Source organism: Tupaia chinensis, unplaced genomic scaffold, assembly GCF_000334495.1.
Source record: "Tupaia chinensis unplaced genomic scaffold, TupChi_1.0 Scaffold000407_4, whole genome shotgun sequence".
In the NCBI taxonomy this organism is placed as follows: Eukaryota; Metazoa; Chordata; class Mammalia; order Scandentia; family Tupaiidae; genus Tupaia; species Tupaia belangeri.
Genome location: NW_006159912.1, coordinates 3,450,405 through 3,466,740, shown reverse-complemented (window position 1 = coordinate 3,466,740; position 16,336 = coordinate 3,450,405). Strand labels below are relative to the sequence as shown.

The window sequence follows — 16,336 nt, the reverse complement described above, 5'->3', positions numbered from 1 at the left end:
CGCAAAAACCTCTTAAAAAAAAAAAAAAGAAAGAAAGAAAGAAAGAAAGAAAGAAAGAAAGCCAGCCATCAGGTCCGGGACTCAAACTATATCAGCCATATGGGAGTCCAGTGCCCTTAACCACCATGCTACCTGCTGGCCCCCCCTCATTCTTTTTAACAGCTGTACAGAATTCCATCATATGGCTATATTATAACTAAGTCTAATAGTCTCCTATTGATGCATATTTTGGTCATGTCCAACTTTTTTTTTTGGAGAGATTTTCGCTATAGAGCGCATGTGCTCGTTTTGGAGACAGAGAGAGACATAGAGACAGAAAGTGAGAAATCACCCCCCAGGGGGGATGGTCACGCCACAATCCCTTCTCCTCCATTCTCCTCTAGGGATCCTGGGCACACACGCACACGCGCCTGCCGTGAGTTTTAAGCCCCCGCGGTCGACTACGTGGGAGTCCAGCGACATAGCCATTACGCTAACTGCTGGTTCCCATGTTCAACTTCTTGAAATACAATGATGCATTCCTTTTGTATACCTACAATTTGTCAATTAGGTAAATTACATTCCTCTTGTATACTTGCAATGTATCAGTAAGATAAATTCCAACAAGCAGGATCACTAAATCAAAGGCTTGATAGATATTGCTGAATTACTGTCCAGAGGGGATTCCACATTATATTCCTTCCCACACTGTGTCAGAATGCCTGCTTCGCAACAGCGGCTGAGTGGTGATTCTTGACCTCAGCCTTGTTTCTCTGTTCTGCCCTTCTTTCCTTCCCTCACCCATTCTTTTAGTCAAGTAGTTAATAATCAATAGACTGGAATAGGCAGTTCTCCTTCATACAGGCAATCCCTGGATGCTACTGCTATATTGCTGTGCAGTAATAAAATAAAACTTGATACTTTTAGAGAAACTGGGACTTCACAAGCAGAATGATGGGGAAAATTTTTTAACTAGGCTAGAAATGATAAAATAGAGGATAGCTCTTAGGATGTAGCCCAGTAGGATACCTTACATATCCTCACATGATCTGATGTGATCTGATTTATATGTACTAAAAATCCACCAGCGAGGGACCAGCAGACGGTGTATTAGTTATGTCACTGCACACTCATGTAGTCAACTGTGGTTTGAATCCCAGACTCGGTGGCTTAAAACTCACGCTGGATGTGTGTGTGTGTGTGCCCAAAATCCCAAGAGAAGAATAGAGAAGGAATTGCGGTGTGGCTATCCAGAGTTCTTGCTTTCTGTCTCTCCAACGAGCTTACACACCCTATAGCAAAAATATCTCAAAAAAAGAACCACCAGTGATAGTTTGTGTGAAAAAATACACTCTCAAAAACTCAAAAGTTTGGGGCCACAGAGTGGTACAGTGGTAATATATACATTTCTATGAAACCACAATGATGAACTCCTAACAAGCAACTTATAAAGAGGCTTCTGAAACATAATGCTTTTTTGGGGGACCAGCAGATAGCATATGATTACATTGCTGGACTCCCACATAACTGGCCCCTTAACATCCACTATTAAAATAAATTATTTCAGGGCTGGCCTATTGCCTAGTAGATAAGGTAGCTGGATCCCACATGTTCAACCACACAGTTTGAACTCAAACCAGGTCCAGAACTCAAACCATGGTCAGCCATGTGGGAATCCAGCACCCTTAACTACCACACCACCTGCCAGCCCCTCCTCTTTCAATAATATTACCTTACAAAGTGTCTTCACACCTGCTTTCTCCTTTTTATTTATTTTTTAACTTTACAATATCCCTGTGAAATAGGTAGACCAACTATTTTTTTAATTTCATTTACTTATTGATTGATTGATTTATCTTACTTTGCCCAGAGAGAGGCAGAGTGACAAAGAGAGAGAGGGAAGTGAGAAAACAAGCCACCAGGTCAGAGACTTGACCCACTGTTAACCATGTGGGAGTACAGTGCCCTTAAGCACCACGCCATCTGCTGGCCCCAGGTAGACGAACTATTACTTTTTCATTTATTTAATTTTTAAAAATAATTATTGAATTTTATTTACTTATTCATTTATTTAAATTTGACAAGAGAGAGAGAAAGTGAGAAAGCAAGTCACCAGGTTCAGGACTCGAACTGTAGTTGGCCATGTGGGAGTGTCCAGTGCCTTACCCACTGTGCCACCTGCTGGCCCCCATTTTTTTTTTTTTTTTTTTTTTTTTTTTTATTTTTGAGAGATTTTTGCTATAGGATGCATGTGCTCACTGGAGAGACAGAAAGAGAAAGTGAGAAATTACCCCTCATGGGGGATGTCCACGCTGCAATCCCTTCTCCTGCATTCTCCTCTTGGGATTTTGGGCATGTACACACACGCCCCCAGTGTGAGTTTTAAGCCACTGGTCTGGGACTCATACCATAGTCAACTACATGGGCGTCCAGTGACATAACCATTACACCATCTGTTAGTCCCATTATTACTTTATTATAACCATCTTACAGATAAGGAAACCTAAACTCAGAGAATTTAGATGGCTTGTTCACCGTAAGATTTATCTTCATCTCATTTGTCTCATAAACACACGTTATCACTTCAGAGAACTGATTGACACTGCGCAGAAAATTCCTTTGTTTTTCCTTTTGAACCTGTTGAACTTATGTCTGTCTCTGCCTATCTCTGACAACACTATCTTCCTGGTTAAACTGAAATCAGGGACTACTTCTTGTCCTATGATTTTATATACAGTGCCTAATACCATGGTCACCAGCCTCTAAGTAAACTAATTGAAACATGAAAGAGTATTTTAGAAAAGTCAAATAGAATCTACAGACTTTAATAAACAAGGATATGAAACCATTAAAAATGGGACAGTATGAATTGGGTTCAGTCAAGTGAAGGCAAGTGAAGTTAGCTCCAGACTATAGCCAGAATCCATCTGCTTTGCACCACTCCCACTGCTGGTTTGAATCACATCTTCACTCATGTGGATTTCTGCAATAGCCTCCTAACCCTGATTCTAGGCTTGCTGCTTTGTAGTCCATTCCTAACACAACAGCCCAGGGATCCTTTAAAAACAAACTAATCTTGTCATTCCTCTGCTTAAAACCCTGTAACAGAGCCCTAGATTTCAATCAGAATAAAAACAGAAATCCTTAAACTGGCCTACAAGACCTTAAATTTCATCTACATTCTCCTATCCTGCAATTGCCCCCTTGCTCACTCCACTCATCTCACTGGCCTCCCTGTTCCTCCTCTAATACTGTAACATGCCAGACACACTGCCATAGGGTCTTTATGCTAGCTGTTCCCTCCGCCTGTTACTGTTCCCCCAAGTATCTGTTTGGCTAATCCCCGTGCCTCTTTAAAATCTTGGCTCAAGTCTCTCCTTCACAGTGAGACCTAGCTTATACTATGGGCTGCTCAACCACTGCCCATATGCACCCCTTAGACTACTTTCTTACCTTGATATGCTTTTAAGTTTTTAAATAGCTCTTATCCCCTTTTAATATACCATGAAGTTTATTACATTGATGTTTGTTTCCCCTTCCCACCTCTTTGCTTGGTCCCTTACTGGAAGGTAACCAGCTGGTATATACAAAATAAGCAGCACTGCCTGGACATAATATTAGGTCATCAGGAAAGTCATGACATATTTTTCTATGTTTTTTAATGCAAAAATGTGTCATGACTTTCCCGGTGACCCAACAGATACTCATTAAATGCTTGCTGAATGAATGAAATTGAGGAGTATATGAAACTGGGTGGCTTCTCCTTCCTCCAGCTCCACCTATTTTCCTCAGTCCTCTCTCACACTAATTGAATTAGACTCCACTAGACAGACTTGCAAAAGTCATGAAGGCAAATTATAGTATTTCGCATTCTCCCTTGGACTTTGGAGCCACCTTGTTTTAAGGGACACTTTTTAACCTCCATCTTTATTATTTTATGGCCTTAAAAATGATAAGCAAATAAGATATGGTCTACTCATTCACTCTGATCTCACATTAGTCAAAGGCCCCATGGAGATTTAATCTATATCTCTTAATAGTATCTCTGTACTCTTTTATTCTTGGCACTATTTTGTACCCACACCTTAAACCTATGGACAGAAGGGGCCACAATTAGAAGTTTAATATCAGCTGAGTAAAACTAGAGTTTTGTAAGGTAAAATCAAAGGCAGGATAAAGTTTTTTCCTGAAGTTGTCTTTTCACTGTTTCTTTCTTGTTTTATAGCTGTTTTGCCAGGGATCTCCCAATGTAAGGTCTACCCAGTGATGGAGGCTTCATTGGAGACTTTTTCTACCACCAACACCTCCATAGCTCCTCGGACTACAAAAGGAGAAAAAACTACAAGTATTGGTAATTTTTCTAGCCCTGGAATAAAACACAATAAATAGGAATAAAACAAGAACAGAAAGAAAAAGAAATATTTTTAGGCCCAGCACTAGTCTGGATATCAGGATTTTCCTGTAGGTTAAATAGTTACAGAGTTTACATTAGCAAATCATTCTATTTCTTGCAGATCAAAAACCATGAGCTATCACTCCCAGTTGGAATGGCTATGATCAAAAAAGAAAGAAAGAAAGGAAGAAAGAAAGAAAGAAAGAAAGAAAGAAAGAAAGAAAGAAAGAAAGAAAGAAAGAACAAACAAGTGCTGGGGAGGCTGTGGTGAAAAGTGAACCCTCATACGCTGTTGGTGGGAATGTAAATTAGTATAGCCACTGAGGAAAACAATATGCAGGCTCCTTAAAAACCTACAAATAGTATTACCATATGACCCTATAATGATCCTATTCCTTTTTATTCATCCAAAGGGTAGGAAAACACTCAGTCGGAAGGACACTTGTACTTCCATGTTGATGGTAGAATCAAGGCCAGTGGGTGGCGTAGTGGTTAAGGTTCTGAACTCACACATGGCCAACTGCAGTTCAAGTCCTGGACTCAGAGGCTTGAAAATCACACCAGGCATATGTGCATGAGTGTCCAATATTCTGAGAGGAGAGTGAAGGAGAGAAGATTGTGGCATGGCCATCCCCCTGGGGTGATTTCTCACTTTCTCTCTCTCCATCTCTCTCTGGTGAGCACACACATCTTATGACCAAAACAAACAAACAAAAATCCTCTCCATGTTTATTGTAGCATTATTTACAATGGCTAAGACATGCAATCAACCTAAATGCCCAAAAACTGATGAGTTGATAGAAAAATTGTTGTATGTATACACTATGGAATACTATTCAGTCATAAGGAAAAATGAAACACTGTCATTTGGCTCAAAGTGGCTGAATAGAAGATTTAATGTTAAGTGAAATAAGCCAGACTTTGAAAGACAAACGCTGTATACCCTTGGTCAATATATACGGAATGTTGAGACTCTGTTAAAAATGGAACGATCCAAAGATATGACAGTAGGAACGGTAAGTGTAAATAGCAGAGTCTCTAAGGGAGGGGAGTGGATGGTAGAGGAAACACGTAACAGACACAAGACTGTAAAGTTCTCTACTGAAAATAACGTATATGGTAATATCCTTATTGATTGTCATGTACTGCAGGCATACTTTGAAAAACTATACTGTACACTATAAAGATGGCCAATGATTGAATATAAATAAGAAATCATATAATTAAAAAAATGAGGAAAAGAAAATCATTCCATTTTTTAAAAAGAATTATTTGAATTTGTATTTATTCATTCACTTACCTTAATTTGACCAAAGAGACACATAGAGAAAGGGGGAAACTAAGAAACCAAGCCACCAGGTCCGAGACTCGAACCACAGTCAGCCATGTGGGAGTTCAGTGCCTCAACCACTATGCCAACTGCTAGCCCTAATCATTCCTTTATTTTTATGGGGAAAACAAAAAGGCATCTTCTCTTTAAAGAAGTTCCTAGAAATGTTTTTAGTCTGACACCATCAATGATCTTTTACTTACAAACAACTTAGCTTACTGTGTAGCCCAATTTGGGCACAGCATAAATTATAACCATGTGGTAGGTAATCCAGCCACTGCATGCACGATATTAAAATACTAAGCAATTATTACAGTAATGATGTCAACGAAGAGCCTGCTTTTATCCTCACTTTTTTTTTTAACTTTACTTTTTTATTTATATTGGACCAGAGAGGGACAGAATAAGAGAGAGACAGAGAGAGAGAGAAAGTGAGAAAGCAAGCTGCCAGGTCCAGGACTCAAACCACGATTGACTATGTGGGAGTCCAGCACCTTTAGCCACCACAGCACCTGTTGGTCCCTATTCTCATTGTTTTTAAAAATAGTTCTCCCTATGGGTCAGCAGGTGGTGTGGTGAAGGGCAGTAGACTCTCACATGCCCGACCACGGCTCGAGTCCCAGACCTGGCAGCTTGCTTTCTCGCTCGCTCTCTAAAAATAGTCCTCCGTAGGGTCATGGTGTGCTGGATCCCATGTGGTTGGCTGTGTGGTTCGAATTCCAGACTTACTGGCTTAAGAATCACACTGTGTGCATGTATGTGTGCTTGTGCCCAAAACCCCAAAGGGAAGGAGAAAAATGGAGGAGGAGAGGTTATAGGGTGACCATCCAGCAGGTGGTTTAATAAGTAAGGCGCTGAATTCCTACATGGCTCTCTGCAGTTTGAGTCCTGGATCCAGAGGCATGAAACTCAGGCCAGGAGTGTGTGTGTGTGTGTGTGTGTGTGTGTGTGTGTACCCAAAATCCGAAGAGAAGAATAAAGGAGAAGGGATTGTGACGCGGCCATCCCCCACCCTCAGTGGGGAGGGGGGAGGGTGTTTTCTCACTTTCTCTCTCTGTGTCTCCAGTGAGCGCATGTGCCCTATAGGAAAATTTTCTCTAAAAAGAATAATAATAATAATTAATTAATTTTTAAAAAAACCTCCCTAAATTGGCCAGGACTCAGATTTTGTAAGATTCCTATGTGAGAGCCAACTAGTGGCATAATAGTTAAGGCGGCTGGATCCCACATGATCAACTACGCAGTTTGAGTCCTAGACTTGGCAGCTTGAAAAACATGCCAGGTGCATGTGCGTACCCAACCTCTGTTCCTCCTTTACCCCACTAAAACCAAGAGGAACACAGGAAAGGTGACTTTCTAGCCCCATACAATATATTAAAACAGAAGGACAGGGACTCTGAGAAGGCTGGTTAAAATAATAATTAAAAAGGTAAGTATATAACTCCTTATGCACCCAAACATTTTATCCTCCAAGAATTAGCCCCACCTGATTATAGAAAGCCTAAATCCCTTCAAAGGTGACTCAATGAGTAAAGATTACAAAAGAGGTGAGAACAGAGCTATGATTTCAATCCCATCCTAGACCTGGGCAGAACTAGAAATTCAGCCAGTCTCTGCCTCTGAGTCAGGCTGCCCTGTTAATCTTGTGAGCCAGGAGAATTTCAAGTCAAAGGGTCTATTTCTTCCCTCTCTCAAATTCTCTTTCCTCCCTCTTTCATTCCTCTCCTTTCAGAAACAGATGAGAACCTAGAGAAGAGGAGGAAATGGAGTATTGTGGTCAAATCTCTGATTGCTGTCACCCTGTTGTTGAGTGGAGTCGCCATTACAGTATTTGTCATTTTTGAAGTTCCATGCCCTGTAAGTTTGCTGGTATGTTCAGTCCTCGCACTTGATCTATAAAGACTTCCTTGTGTTCTGGGGGCAGCTTGGCATAATGAGAAAAGCAGACTTTGGAGTTCAGATAGATCTGCACTTACATTCCATAGCTGAGTGGTTTTGGGAAAGCTGTTTGACTTCTTCTGCAGTTGCCTCATCTTTAAAATGGGACTCAAGATATTTGTCTCTCACGGTGATGATGTAAATTCATTGAGATTCTGTGTGGAAGGTGCCTGGCCTATAGGAGGTATTCATTTAATGTGAGTGAGTTCCTTTCCCATGCCGTGCTTGGAAATTCTCCAGGAAGGATAGATCCAGCAGAACAGTAGCTTTCCTTTACAAGAGATTTCCTTAAATGACCTGACATGAGGTTTGGAAACAAACCAAATGCATACCAAACACCTGAGGTTAATATCAGTCCTTTTCTTCCTTCAGAGTCGATGTCATAGAGCCAGACAGCTGTGCCAATGCCAGAGGTTGTGTAGAAAGCAAAAGAAAGGAGACCAACAACCTGAGATACCAGAATCCCAGCTTGACTCTCAGCCCAAGAAGGAAAGTATTCTCTATTTGATTTCTGTCACTTGCTTAGAGAAAATGGGGCTAATATGTAAGCGGTGGGTGACAGGAAGCTGCTTCAATTATGAAGCAAATGTGAGTAGTTCTTTTATGTGTCAAAAAATAGATAGGTACTAGTACTATGGTTTCCCTAACATTAACCAGCCATAACACAACAGACTGCATACTGAAATATACATATATATTCTGGGGGTCCTAGATACAATGAATCAGAATGTCTATGGGACCAGCAGATGGAGTAATGGTTATGTTACTGGGATTCCTACAAAGCTGACTGTGGTTCAAGTCCCAGACCCGGCTGCTTAAACCTCATGCTGGGCATGTATGTGTGCGTGCCCCAAAAATCCCAAGAGAAGATGGAGGAGAAGGGATTGCTCGTGGCCATTCCCCCGGGGGAGGGGGGTTGACTTCTTACTTTGTGCCTCTGCCTCTCCAGTGCGCACATGCTATAGCAAAAAAAATAGGAGGGCATATCAACCTGAAAAAGCTCCCAATAGTTACCTTCAGTAAGAAGTATCTGTTGGGTTATATCCCAAAGAATAAATAGCCAAGTCCACATTTATATAATTATCCAAATAAATATTTTTTCTAAAATAATTTCAATGAACAGATTTCTCAGGAATGGGAGAAAATCTTCATTAGAATACTGCATTAAAAATCAGGGGATGGGGCAGCAGATGGCACAGCAGTTATGTCACTGGACTCCCACATGGTCAGCCACAGTTCAAGCCCCAAATCTGGTAGCATGAAAATCATGCCAGGCATATATGCATGCATGCCCAACCAAGATCCTGGGAGGAGAATGGAGAAAGGATTGTGGCGTGGCCATTCCCCCTGGGGGGTGATTTCTCACTTTCCCTCTCACTGTCTCTCTCTCCCTCCAGCAAGCATACACCCTAAGGCAAAAACTTCTTTAAAAAAAAATAGGGGACAAGAGGCCAGCAGGTGGTGCAATGGTTAAGGCACTGGACTTCCAGGTGGTCAACCTGGTTCAAGTCCTGGACCCAGCAGCTTGAAACTCAGGCCAGGAGTGTGTGTGTGTGTGTGTGTGTGTGTGTGTGTACCCAAAATCCGAAGAGAAGAATAAAGGAGAAGGGATTGTGATGCGGCCATCCCCCACCCTCAGGGGGGAGGGGGGAGGGTGTTTTCTCACTTTCTCTCTCTGTGTCTCCAGTGAGCGCATGTGCCCTATAGGAAAATTTTCTCTAAAAAGAATAATAATAATAATTAATTAATTTTTAAAAAAACCTCCCTAAATTGGCCAGGACTCAGATTTTGTAAGATTCCTATGTGAGAGCCAACTAGTGGCATAATAGTTAAGGCGGCTGGATCCCACATGATCAACTACGCAGTTTGAGTCCTAGACTTGGCAGCTTGAAAAACATGCCAGGTGCATGTGCGTACCCAACCTCTGTTCCTCCTTTACCCCACTAAAACCAAGAGGAACACAGGAAAGGTGACTTTCTAGCCCCATACAATATATTAAAACAGAAGGACAGGGACTCTGAGAAGGCTGGTTAAAATAATAATTAAAAAGGTAAGTATATAACTCCTTATGCACCCAAACATTTTATCCTCCAAGAATTAGCCCCACCTGATTATAGAAAGCCTAAATCCCTTCAAAGGTGACTCAATGAGTAAAGATTACAAAAGAGGTGAGAACAGAGCTATGATTTCAATCCCATCCTAGACCTGGGCAGAACTAGAAATTCAGCCAGTCTCTGCCTCTGAGTCAGGCTGCCCTGTTAATCTTGTGAGCCAGGAGAATTTCAAGTCAAAGGGTCTATTTCTTCCCTCTCTCAAATTCTCTTTCCTCCCTCTTTCATTCCTCTCCTTTCAGAAACAGATGAGAACCTAGAGAAGAGGAGGAAATGGAGTATTGTGGTCAAATCTCTGATTGCTGTCACCCTGTTGTTGAGTGGAGTCGCCATTACAGTATTTGTCATTTTTGAAGTTCCATGCCCTGTAAGTTTGCTGGTATGTTCAGTCCTCGCACTTGATCTATAAAGACTTCCTTGTGTTCTGGGGGCAGCTTGGCATAATGAGAAAAGCAGACTTTGGAGTTCAGATAGATCTGCACTTACATTCCATAGCTGAGTGGTTTTGGGAAAGCTGTTTGACTTCTTCTGCAGTTGCCTCATCTTTAAAATGGGACTCAAGATATTTGTCTCTCACGGTGATGATGTAAATTCATTGAGATTCTGTGTGGAAGGTGCCTGGCCTATAGGAGGTATTCATTTAATGTGAGTGAGTTCCTTTCCCATGCCGTGCTTGGAAATTCTCCAGGAAGGATAGATCCAGCAGAACAGTAGCTTTCCTTTACAAGAGATTTCCTTAAATGACCTGACATGAGGTTTGGAAACAAACCAAATGCATACCAAACACCTGAGGTTAATATCAGTCCTTTTCTTCCTTCAGAGTCGATGTCATAGAGCCAGACAGCTGTGCCAATGCCAGAGGTTGTGTAGAAAGCAAAAGAAAGGAGACCAACAACCTGAGATACCAGAATCCCAGCTTGACTCTCAGCCCAAGAAGGAAAGTATTCTCTATTTGATTTCTGTCACTTGCTTAGAGAAAATGGGGCTAATATGTAAGCGGTGGGTGACAGGAAGCTGCTTCAATTATGAAGCAAATGTGAGTAGTTCTTTTATGTGTCAAAAAATAGATAGGTACTAGTACTATGGTTTCCCTAACATTAACCAGCCATAACACAACAGACTGCATACTGAAATATACATATATATTCTGGGGGTCCTAGATACAATGAATCAGAATGTCTATGGGACCAGCAGATGGAGTAATGGTTATGTTACTGGGATTCCTACAAAGCTGACTGTGGTTCAAGTCCCAGACCCGGTGGCTTAAACTCATGCTGTGCACATGTGCATGCATGCCCAAGATCCCAAGAGGAGAATGGAGGAGAAGGGATTGCTCGTGGCCATTCCCCCGGGGGAGGGGGGTTGACTTCTTACTTTGTGCCTCTGCCTCTCCAGTGCGCACATGCTATAGCAAAAATTTTTCTATAATAATAATAATAATAATAAATGTCTAGACTGGGGTCAGAATCTTTTTTTTTTGGGGGGGGGCGGTCTGGAAGATACTTGAGCTTGCCAGAGACGAAGAAAGAGGGAGAGAAGAAAGCACTTCTCAAGGGGAATGGTGATCACAATGCCTGCTCCTCCGTCCCTTCCTCCTTTTGGGATTTTTGGAACGCATGTGTATAACGTGTTTTTCAAGCTGCCAGGTACAGGATCCAAACTGCAGTCAGCCATGTGGGATCCAGCTGCCTTAACTACCAGGCCACAGGCAGGTCCCAATTTTATATTTTAAAAATCTGAATTCTTTTTCTTTAAGAAAGTTCCCTGAGGGTCAGCAGGTGGCAAAGAGGTTAGGTGGCTGGATCCCACATGGCTGACTCTGAGATTTGTGTCCTGGACTGACAATCTGAGAAACACACTGAGTGTGTATGGGCATGCCCAGGGTCCCAAGAGGAGACTGGAAAAGGACGGATGGCAGCATGGCTATCCTCTCAAGAGGCGATTTCTCACCTGTCTGTCTCTGCCTCTGTCTTTGTCTCTCTCTGAGGAACACATGCACCATAGAGGCAAAAAAAAAAAAAGTTTCCCTGAAATTGTAAGCTTCAGAACCACGCTCTCTGTATTCATCATCCCTGATCCCAGGCAACTCTTACATACAACAAAGTTTAGGAATTTAGGAACCACTGCACTTGAACACAGATGGAGGACCTGGTAAAGTAACTTTCCCTTTCCCTGACCTTGGGTTTCCTGACAAGATTATAAACAATTAGTGCTCTTTTATATCTGAGACAGACATTACACCACTGGCTGAGCATGGCTGCTTTAAAGGTAGATTTTTTCTTTCTTTTTTTGAAATTTTCCAGAGGGCATGTGTGCTCACTGGAGAGAGACATGGAGTAGGGGGAGCAAGAAATCACCCCTCATGGGGATGGTCACATCACAATCCCTTCTCCTCCAATTCTTCTTTGTGACTTTGGATATACATGCACAAGCACCTGGATGTTTTTCAAGCCTCTAGGTCCACTATTCAAACTGTGCAGTTGGCCATGTGGGATCCAGCCACCTTACTCACCATGCCACCAGTTGGCTCCACCAAGCTGCTTGAAATCCAATTTCCTCACCAGGAATACTAGAAATTGGCCTTTGAATACTAGAAATTGACGTGACCTTCTCTAAAATATCCATAACAATCATTAAAACAAAGAGACAAGGTTTACCAATACTTTAGCAATTAAATGAAAGATGTCTACTTTTGCAGAATCACTACATTTAGAATGGGTCTCAAAGATGATCTGGTCCAGGGTAGACCAATACATGTGACCATTCTTTAATTAATTCTGAGTCAACTGCACATATCAATAATCAAGCACAGCAAACTTTCTTTTTTAAAAAATAGAATTATTTATTTTCATTATTTATTATTTTTTAATTTGACAAGAAAGGAACACAGAGAGAGAGAAAGTGAGAAAGCAAGCTAAAAGGTCCAAGACTTGAACCGTGGTCGGCCATGTGAGAGTCCAGTGCCTTAACCACCATGCCACCTGCCACCCCCTACCATAGCATATTTTCCAGCCAAGCCTGGCAATAGTGCTCCAGGCACTCACTGCCAATTTGTCTTCTCTGGCACAGGTTAATACACACACACACACACACACACACACACACACACAAGGTTGTTAGAAAAGTAATGACACATTTTTGCACAGAAAAACATGTCATAGAGATGAGCAGATTGCATAATGGTTATGTTGCTGGACTCCCACATAGTCGACTGTAGTTCAAATCTCAGACCTGGCAGCTTTAAACTCACGTTGGGCATGAATGCATGTGTGCCCAAAATCCTGAGAGGAGAAGGGATTGTGGCATGGCTAGCCCCCCTGGGAGGGATGATTTGACTTTCACCTTATAGCAAAAATCTCGCAAAAAAAAAAAGGAAAAAGAAAAACTTGCTGTGATTTTTTTTGACAACCCAATATATATGTGTATATGTGTGTGTGTGTGTGTGTGTGTGTGTATGTGTGTGTGTGGTAGAGGTATGTGCACCCTCAAAAGAAGGAGGGAGAGGAGAAAACATCCCCCAGGAAGGATGGTCAAATTACAATCCCTTCTCCTCCATTTCTCCTTCCTGTGGGGTTTTGGGCATGCACACACATGCAGAACTAGAATCTAGATCTTTTAATTCCTATATTGATATTTTTTGGCTCATTTATCTGTTCCACAAAATTTACTGAAAATCAATGTGCTATGTTCCTGCCTTCAAGATGCTAAAATCTGGGGCAAACAGATGGCACAGAGATTAGGGTGCTGTTCTCCCACACATGGTGGACCACAGTTCAAGTCCCAGACCTGGTAGCCTGCTTTCTCACTTTCCCTCTTGTCTTTTTCTGGTGAGCATGCCCTATAACAAATTAAAAAATAATAATAATAATGATGATAATAAATAAAATAAAATAAATAATTTGGAAAAATATGCTAAAAATCTAATTGGGAAGAAAAAACACTGACCAGGGGCCAGCAGATGGCATGGTGGTTAAGGGTGCTGGACTCCCACATGGCCGATTGCAGTTCAAGTCCTGGACCTAGTGGCTTGCTTTCTCACTTTCTCTCTCTTTTTCTTCCTCTCTGCCTCCCTTCCTCTCCAGTCAAATTAAAACAAATAAATAAATAAAGTTAAATAAAATAATTCTTAAAAAAAAAAATGAGGGGTCAGCAGTTAGTGTAATGGCTATGTCGCTGGACTCCCATATAGTCAACCGTGGTTCAAGTCCCAGATCTGGTAGCTTGAACTCATGCCAGGCATGTGTGCATGAATGCCTAAAATCCCAAGAGGAGAATGGAGAAGGGATTGCGACATGGCCACCCCCCTGGGGGAGGGTATGATTTCCTGCTTTCTGTCTTTCTTTCTGGCGAGTGCATGCGCCCTATAACAAAAAAAAAAAAAAAAAAGGAAAAAGCACTGACCAAAAAAAATAAATAAATAAAATCACAATGATATCCCTAACAGTTAAACATTTAGGTACATATAAAATTAAATGTAGCATGGAGTCACACGTAGGGAGACTGGAATGGGATTACTGGAAATAATTGGTCCATGTAGACACAAATCTCTGCCTCTTTCAAAAACCTGATGAGTTTTTAGGTCTGGTTCTAGGGATGAAGTAGAATCCCTGTGCTTCTGGACCCAGACTTGCTGCACACTCAGGGCCTTTTCCATTCAAGGCATGTAGGTCAAGCAAAGGGTGCACAGGCCTTGTGCTCGTGGGTTATAGGTTTCAGCCGATTGGAGGCTCTCATGTGTAAGTGCACCACGCCCGTACTCTCTTAGTGTGATTACTGAGTAACAGAGGCAAAGTAGAGTGTACCTGGACTTACGTGGAGTTTTGTACTTAGCTATCCTTTTGTTGGCACATGAAGAGATAGCCATTTTCATGCTTTTTTATCTTTCACATTTCTTTTACATCTCTAGGTTGGACAAGATGCTCCCAACTCATCAAACCCAAAGAATGCTGCAGGGATCACTATTATCCACCAGACACACTTCTGAAAAGTTCTGCTTTGCCTCACACATTGAATGAATTATACTGCACTTTCTTTTCCCTATTAAGAATTGATATGGACAGACCTTGCGTTTTACACTCCTGTCTTCAGCAGAGACATTTCAATCAGACAGTAATACCAGGCCAATGAAGGGAGTACCTGGCTCAGCAGGGTTACTATTATGCCACTGCTACTGACGCAGCTTCGAGCCTCTGTAATCCACTTTGTACATCCATAAATGTGGGTATCTTCCCATGCCACTAAGGGAAAACAAAAAGCTTTCTCTCCAAGCACTGTGAATGGACCTTATTGCTCTTTTTGACAAAAGACATAAACACAGCCTACAAGAAAATGGGCAAGGCAGCTGTTAGTGTGGCACAGCTCCCAACTCCTCCGCTAGCCTCACAGCTGACGTCATGCCCACTGGCTCTTGACTGGCTTACAGTGGGGTTTCTGCTCTCCCAGCTTCACATTCATACGGTTTAACAATTTAGCCTCTTCCACTACATGTAGATATCGACACACTGGTAAAGGGACCTGGACACTAAGCATCCCAGAAGTCCTCCTCCTAAGTCATCCCCAAGGGGCTTAGGGACAACAGACAAACAGTATTCGAGTGAAGTCTCCTGAATCCAGAATTTGCAGGCTGGTACTGACATTGCACCCTACTTCGTGGGTAAGCAGCATACATTATGGAGCAGTATTCTAGATCCCAATGATTATGACGATGATCTTTGTCACATGGGTATAGCAATGAGTTGAGTCTGGCCTGCTTAAATAAGAATTTGGTGAGAAAGTGGGAACAGGTGATCTTGAAGGACTGTTTTCGTGAAAAAGAATGGCAAAAGGTGTGTGCTCCTTTTCAGAAGAGTGAAATCATTCCATTTATTTTGGTGAAATGTGTCTGCTTTTAAGTAATTCTGTTTTCTTATTTCTTGTAAAAAAACAAAAAACAAAAACCATGAATTATACATTTCTTTTGCTTCAAGTACCATCCAAAAAATTAAAAAATGATTCTTGAAACTATACCAACAGGGGAATATCTCATCATAAGACTTGAGTTAATATTCATGTTAAGCCTGAAAGAGATGGAACAGATACAAAGCATGGATGGCAGGTTTCAAGGAAGCCCTAACGAACCTCTGACGTTCCATAGAGCACAATTTGAATATATAGTAGATAGAGGACAGAACACTGAGATTGGCATTTGGATAAATGAGTATATAGTTGCACCCTTCCACTGATTCACAACATTGCCTCAAGTTATCCTGCCATCCGTGGCTTAGTTCAATGACAAAATACGGAGGGAATGCCTGTTCTTTCCCAGGATCTCTAGCAAGGATTAAAAGCATTATGTATGCACTTAGAAGCTCTAGGTCCAGGATTAATGTCCATATTCATCCCCACCCTTCCTAGCCTCATCCACCAGAGAAGTCCCTATGTCCTAGAAGATGAAACCTGTGGCGAAATCTTTACAGCCATCAACTTTTCTGCAAGAGTATAATTTGGGTAACATTTATACTATCTTCCTTTGCAGAAGTTCACTGACAGAATCAAAACTGTGTGTTTTGATTTAGGGACAATTTGCTTCCCCTGACAAAGCAAAAG

At 41.7% G+C, this 16,336-nt stretch overlaps 2 protein-coding genes across 2 annotated transcripts in view; one reads left to right on the top strand and one right to left on the bottom strand.

The window, feature by feature from the left end:
- CUNH17orf78 (chromosome unknown C17orf78 homolog) overlaps nucleotides 1-15,642 on the top strand; it is a 19,005-nt gene extending 3,363 nt beyond the window's left edge. The window contains exons 4-7 of the mRNA XM_027774178.1: nucleotides 4,205-4,330; nucleotides 7,435-7,559; nucleotides 8,013-8,153; nucleotides 14,658-15,642. Of these exons, the coding sequence (XP_027629979.1) occupies nucleotides 4,205-4,330; nucleotides 7,435-7,559; nucleotides 8,013-8,153; nucleotides 14,658-14,735 (470 nt within the window). The 3' untranslated portion in view covers nucleotides 14,736-15,642. The remainder of the gene's footprint in view (nucleotides 1-4,204; nucleotides 4,331-7,434; nucleotides 7,560-8,012; nucleotides 8,154-14,657) is intronic.
- The window catches only part of ACACA (acetyl-CoA carboxylase alpha), a 335,657-nt gene that overhangs the window by 303,012 nt on the left and 16,309 nt on the right, over nucleotides 1-16,336 (bottom strand). The window lies entirely within an intron of this gene.